Here is a 6,222-nt window from a genome sequence, read left to right as displayed (position 1 = left end):
CCTTTGTCAGCAAAAGTACTCCAAAGACTTGTTGAAAAGGTTCGGAATGCTCGACTGCAAACCAATCTCAACACCTATGGAATCAAATTTCAGAATGTGTGCACATGAAGGAAAAAGCTTAGAAGATACAACTATGTATCAAAAATTGGTAGGCAGTCTCATCTACTTAACCTTAACTCGACCTGATATTTCTTATGCAGTTAGTGTAATAAGTCGGTACATGCAAAATCCAATGAAGCCTCATTTGGAAGCAGTTCGACGAATACTAAGATATGTGAAGAGCACAATTGATTATGATCTTGTGTATAAAAGAATTGGAGACTGTAAGTTAGTTGGTTACTGTGATGCTGACTATGCAGGAGATCATGACACCAGAAGGTCAACAACTGGTTACTTATTTAAGCTTGGTTCTGGAGCAATTTCTTGGTGCAGCAAGAGACAACCAACTGTATCATTATCAAGCACTGAAGCTGAGTATCGAGCAGCAGCAATGGCAGCTCAAGAAAGCACATGGTTGATTCAACTATTAAATAACCTACATCAACCAGTTGATTATGCAGTTCCAATATATTGTGACAATCAATCGCCAATTCGTTTGGCGGAAAATCCGATCTTTCATGCAAGAACTAAACATGTTGAAGTGCACTATCATTCTATCAGAGAAAAAGTTCTCCAAGAAGAAATTGAGATGAGACAAATCAGTACAGATGATCAAGTTGCAGATTTGTTCACAAAAGGCTTTGAGCGCCAGCAAATTCAAAAGGTTTCGTGATCAACTCGGCATAATACAAAGGGTTGGTGTTGAGGGGGAGTGTTAAATATCAACTCTAACCCAAATAAAGGATAAAACTTATCCAGATAAGAGTTATAGATAAGATTTGCTATTTAATTATTTATTTTTCTTATAGATAAAGATGACGACTTGGTAAAAGATAAAATTAAATATGTGGTCAAGAGTGTTTTTCTCATTTCATGGATAAGAATTAGAATTTCAATGGCTAGGATTTAATTTAATTGAACGGTCCAGATTATATGAAGAGTACTATAAATACTCTACCTTGTATTTAATTTCAATCATCAATCAAGTATCAATTTGTGAGTCAAAGTTTTTTGTTTTTCTTCTTTGTCTTAGAATTGTGAGTGATCCACAAAAAGGGTGTTGTAGTGTTGTTATTGTTAGTGTAAGACAAGTAATTTATTTACTTATTTGTTGGTCCAATTTTCAACAAAGCTAAGCAGCAGAAGAGGGCACGAGAGAGCTGCTGGGCTTCAGATTCATGAAAACTGGAGGACTTGAACCTTCATTAAACTAACCACCGTTAAAGCCAGAGCTGCGGGCTTAGAACAGAGACTTTGGATTTCTATAGATGGCAGATATGCACACCCTCGTCTACTTTCTGGGGAAGAAGAAAACTAAATGGAGGAGATGGTGGTGGTGGTGCTTGTTCTTTCCCTTTCTTCAGTAAATATCTCTTTTAGAAAAGCAGGACAACTTGAACTTTCATTAAATTCAGCACCATGAAAGCCAGCTGCTGCGAGCTTAGAACAGAGACTTTGGATTTCTTTATGCGAGTTTAGAGCTATTAGATGGCAGATGTGCACTCCCTCGTCTGCTTTCTAGAGGAAAAGAAAAACTAAATGGAGGAGGTGGTGGTGGTGGTGCTTGTTCTTTCCCTTTCTTCAGTAGATCTCTCTTTTGCTGGATTGCGTATTGGTTAAAAATACAACTTTTAGTAGAAAGTTGAATCTTTCATGTTGAAGCCAAGAGAAGTTGCAGTTAAATTTGAGGATTTGTGATATTATAATGAACAAGAGTTTCGTGGTGGTTAGAGCTCCTAATTAACCGTGAAAGCTATATGTCATGGTGAATCAAAGAGGAGAATTTGTTGAATAAAAGTAAATGGAGAAGAGGTGGAAAAGAAAAGAGGTTTCATTGTGAATGAGATTTTAGTTTCACATTGAAACTTTCATGGTATGATAATTGATTTATATTGATTCACATGTATTGAGAATGTAAACAAATGTATGGAGAATGGCTCTTTCTTACGTGTAGGTGCACAAGAGGGTGCAAATTCAGGGCCCGGATCACAAGTAGAAGACACAACAACGCAAGCTTCTCTTCACCTTCATTCCCTCATTCTCTGTCTTGTTGAAATTGCGTTAGTCGTAGGCCTCAGTCAGACTGGCTTGTTTGTCTGTCAGCTCGCCCGACCTGTTGCTCAGCAGATTTGCTCGCTCGATGACTGAGTCCGATCAATCGCTCTTCGATACATTGCAGAAATCAACCTCTGCTGACAACCTAAAATTACCGCTCAGATCATACATCTCATTTAAATTTCTAAAAATCTCCGACAATAAATTATTTTATACAACAGAATTCCCATCCCGTGTAAACTTCTTTGATGTCCTACTCTTTTATTAGATTTGCCAATGGTTAAAAATCCAATTTCAAGGGAACTCAGTGCTAACATCTCATGCCTTATTCTACAAGATGACATGTTTTCCAATTTTTCCTGATCCAGAAAAGGCAAAGAATCCTTATTTACAGAGCAAGAAGCCCACACACGCAATCCCCATAACAATCACTGAATCTAGTCTTAAATTCGAGAGCTTGTCCTCTTCATCTAACTAAAATCATTCTTCCTTGATTCTGCGCATGTGTTTTCTTATTCTATCCTACCTAAAATCTAGTTGTCCTATTTGAACTTATCTGCAACTTTATAATAATTAAATCAGAAGATGAAGTCAAATCCAACAGGAAGGAAGTCTAAATTTTCACCCATTTTAGATTTTTCAATAGCTGGGTCCTGCTCTAAAACGACAATTCTAGGATTCTAATTGCTGTTCTTGATTAGATAGGCATGCCTAACTTAGTAGATAAAAACACACAGAGCGGTAAGGATTAATGGATTGTGTATCTCCAATTTGTAAGCGCACACAAAATAAGAAACTGTGAAGATGATTGGTCATTTATGAAGAGAGAGAAAGGGAAAGAGGGAGCATTTCCCCAACTTAGTATCTATTGTCCTCTCAGAGGTGAGGAGTTTCTCTGCCTGTAATATTTTCTTCAATGATTACATGTAGACTAAGTGAGGTTTGTAATTGTTTGGTGATCTCAGTTTTTACCCTCCCCTATGGATATCTCTCTCTTTTCCCCCTTTGGTTTTATCATCCTTTTGCTATCCATGCGAGCAATTCCTTTGGAGTTTTGAGTCAATGATGGCATCATCACTGTGATGACACTAGGAGAGAGTTCAAGGCCTCTTCATTTGTTATTTATGAGGGCAATAAATGGAAGAGCGAGAAGATGTTAGAAAGGAAGATGAGTTTGCAGGTGAAACAAAAACCTTTCATCATTTGTTCTGTTTTCTTTTTATTTGGTTCATTTGAAGATTCTTGGATATAGTGAGTTCAAGAATAGAGCTGTCAGACGGGCCAACCCGTGGCGGGGCGGGCCAACCCGCCAACTTGGCGGGTTGGAAAATTTCCAACCCAACCCATTCTAAGGCGGGTTGCGGGTTTGGCGGGCCAACCCGCGGGCCTATCAAAAATTTAAAAAAAAATTAAAAAATATTACATATCTTCAACATTTTACTTTGAAAAAGTTTTCTATAATTAAATATATACATAAACATGTATTTTAAATATAAATGAACACAAACAAGTACTTATGTTGGATGAAAAGTACTATTTTTATTTCAAAATTATAACAAAGAAAGATAATAAATTGGTCTAAAATTTAGCTTACATGTGCTTTTCAACCCGCGGGCCAACCCAAGCCCGAGCGGGCCGACCCGCGCGGGTCGCGGGCCTAGGCGGGTCGACCCACGGCGGACTTGGGTTGATAAAATTCCAACCCAACCCGCTTAAATTATTTGGCGGGGCGGGCCAACCCGACGGGCCCAACCCAAATTGACGGCTCTATTCAAGAAGGATCCTAAAGTTGAAATGTGAAAAATCTTTCTTCTTTTCGAAGTTAGTTCATCAATTAGTCCAAATGTTTCTCTTAACTGCTCTTTTTTTTTCTCTCCCTCGAAATCAGACGTTCTTGAGATAGGAACCTTTTGCTGATTCAATAGTCTTGAATCACTAGCGTTTCTTTGCAATTAAGACAACTTTAGGATATCCTCTTGTCCATTATGACCTATTTTGTTAGCCTCTTGGATAATATTTCATAATGCATGTTTCTCGAAAGAACTTCTATGTTCTTCAAAAAAAAAAAAAATGATATTTTCCCTTTAAAGATATTGCCTGAAACTTCCCTTGAATTTTCAGATACTATCTCATCCTATGGCAGAAGAATCATTCTTCAAAATTATCAGGAGAGAGTTACTTGTTCTGAAATAAAGAATTCTTTCTCAGAAATGAATTTCTACTCTGATGATGAGTTGGTAATCATTCAAGAGTATGTTTTGTTCTTGGTTTTTCCTCTATTCCCTTATGCTATCCTTCCACTCTTCAGTGTAACTCTTTCATTTCTCTTGCATAAATTAAACCTGCTAGTTGTTTTGTTTCTCTGGCGAATTGTAACTTGTTATTTTACTTATATTGTTAAGCTATTAATTAAAGATTTTGGCTAAGGAATCAGGTTTTCTTAGCCTGAGACTTTATCTCCTATTCATCTTTGGTTTTATTTCTTTTCAGGAATGGGTTCAAAGCTGCGTACATAAAATAAACTATTCACGACCTTGGAAAGGAGCAACAGTCTTGCAGTAACCGGAGCAGTGAAGACTTCAGATTCAAATGCTTTGGACCAGCGTAGGTTTCCAATGAAGAAACATGTTGAATGCCATGGCAGAGATTCTGTGAGGAATACAATGTTGAAGCATGAAGACATTTTCAGGCAGCAGGTTAAACAAAATGCCACATTTTAATCCCATTTCTACCACAAAAAACACATTATTGCTAACTCACTGAAACAAGCTGAATGATTGTAGGTTCGTGAGCTCCATCGTCTGTATCAAGTCCAGAAGATGCTGATGATTGAGCTGGTGAAAAAGGAAGCAGAACTCCATTCGTTGCCAAGTACTGAAGCTACAGCAGCAGTGGCAGATACAAAGACTAGAATCTGGAGCAGTGCTTCAACCTCCGAGATAACCCAATCTTCTCGTGTCAGTAATGTGAACCAACCTGCAGCTTGCAGCACAAGGGCAGGAGGCTTCCTCTCAAGGGAGCTAAGTTTCTGCTCTCGTGACCGATCGACTGTGCATGACATGGGCTTCGATCAACCAGCTGAAGAGAACACTTTCAGAGACAGGAACACCAAACAGCTCCGAGAAACATGGTCTGATGATGGAGCTGAAATTGACTTGACACTTAGCATAGTTTGCGGTCCTAGAAACAAAAAAGATCAAAGTGTTTCGCCGTGTCCGAATGCCTAAATTGGCTGCTCAGATCCAACTATACGAGTGATATCAGGTTGAGGCAGATTAAGCAGGAGAAAGAAGAGGATTGTGGTGATTCCTCTTCTGGCCTGGACAGAGAAATGGTGAAGAGTCCCCCTTGGCTTCTTCGTGCTCTAAATTTGAACAAGACATGAAACAAACATAAAAATTTGTTTCTTGTTTCCTGCATTATTCTTGATTGAAAACAGATGGTGAATGAGGACTTTGAGCAAAGGGCCTTCTACATTAGCAGCTAAAATTGATTGATTTATACAGCCAATATGTTTCTTTGGGGTTTCAAGTTTGATATGTATATATATATTTTTTTTCTCTTGATTTCTTTTCCCTTTGTCATTTAGAATTAAAGTCATCCAACAATGTAACATGTCTTTTCATTCCAAATATATTTAAAAAACCTGAACTTGGTCCATCATTGTAGACTACGATATTTTCGTAAATTTAACTGCTCACTTCCAACTTTCAACGATCAACAGTTATGATCATATTATCCCTATTAGTTAGTTTCAGTATGTTATTTTCTGGTAAAAAGATTGTTTTTGTTAGACTGTTTGATTAATATATAGCTTAGTATATCTGAAATGTATGATAATGATTGGTCAAGTTTCATTGTCTTTATGAATAAATCATAAAAATATGTCAGACAATGTTAACTTCCTATTTCCTTAGAAGAACTTACAATCAATTATTAAAGAAAAAGTTACAGATATTACAAAATATATGTGATCCTGTCCGAAAGTGAAAAAGATAATGTGCTAGCTGTTGATCGGTCACTCCATTGTTGACCGTGAGAAGATGAAGGCCTTAATGACTCGGACAG

At 37.5% G+C, this 6,222-nt stretch overlaps 2 protein-coding genes across 7 annotated transcripts; both read left to right on the top strand.

Annotated features, from left to right (window-relative positions):
* The first annotated feature begins 220 nt into the window (after positions 1 to 220).
* LOC122054788 (secreted RxLR effector protein 161-like) lies at positions 221 to 772 on the top strand. Its single transcript, XM_042616221.1, has one exon. It carries the CDS (start codon positions 221 to 223, stop codon positions 770 to 772), a length of 552 nt encoding a protein of 183 aa, XP_042472155.1.
* A 2,140-nt stretch (positions 773 to 2,912) lies between these two features.
* LOC122056280 lies at positions 2,913 to 5,814 on the top strand. 6 transcript variants are annotated; one of them, XM_042618160.1, is made up of 4 exons: positions 2,927 to 3,334; positions 4,276 to 4,405; positions 4,645 to 4,850; positions 4,938 to 5,814. In XM_042618160.1, the coding sequence occupies exons 3-4, from the start codon at positions 4,770 to 4,772 to the stop codon at positions 5,379 to 5,381; spliced, it is 525 nt and encodes a 174-aa protein (XP_042474094.1). In that variant the 5' UTR covers positions 2,927 to 3,334; positions 4,276 to 4,405; positions 4,645 to 4,769; the 3' UTR covers positions 5,382 to 5,814. The 6 variants fall into 6 exon arrangements, with proteins under 6 accessions (XP_042474096.1, XP_042474097.1, XP_042474094.1 ...); XM_042618161.1 differs by having other exon boundaries at positions 2,930 to 3,036; XM_042618162.1 differs by lacking the exon at positions 4,276 to 4,405 and having other exon boundaries at positions 2,913 to 3,036.
* Positions 5,815 to 6,222: the final 408 nt, after the last annotated feature.

Source organism: Zingiber officinale, chromosome 3B (assembly GCF_018446385.1).
Source record: "Zingiber officinale cultivar Zhangliang chromosome 3B, Zo_v1.1, whole genome shotgun sequence".
In the NCBI taxonomy this organism is placed as follows: domain Eukaryota; kingdom Viridiplantae; phylum Streptophyta; class Magnoliopsida; order Zingiberales; family Zingiberaceae; genus Zingiber; species Zingiber officinale.
The sequence above is the reverse complement of the archived record's forward strand: the minus strand, read 5'-3'. Positions and strand labels throughout refer to the sequence as shown.

Coding starts and splice junctions, on each gene's coding strand:
- LOC122054788 (XM_042616221.1), top strand. CDS start 221: ATGCAAAATCCAATGAAGCCTCATTTGGAAGCAGTTCGACGAATACTA.
- LOC122056280 (XM_042618162.1), top strand. CDS start 4,770: ATGAAGAAACATGTTGAATGCCATGGCAGAGATTCTGTGAGGAATACA. Junction 4,851..4,937: donor AAGACATTTTCAGGCAGCAG/GTTAAACAAAAT, acceptor GAATGATTGTAG/GTTCGTGAGCTCCATCGTCT.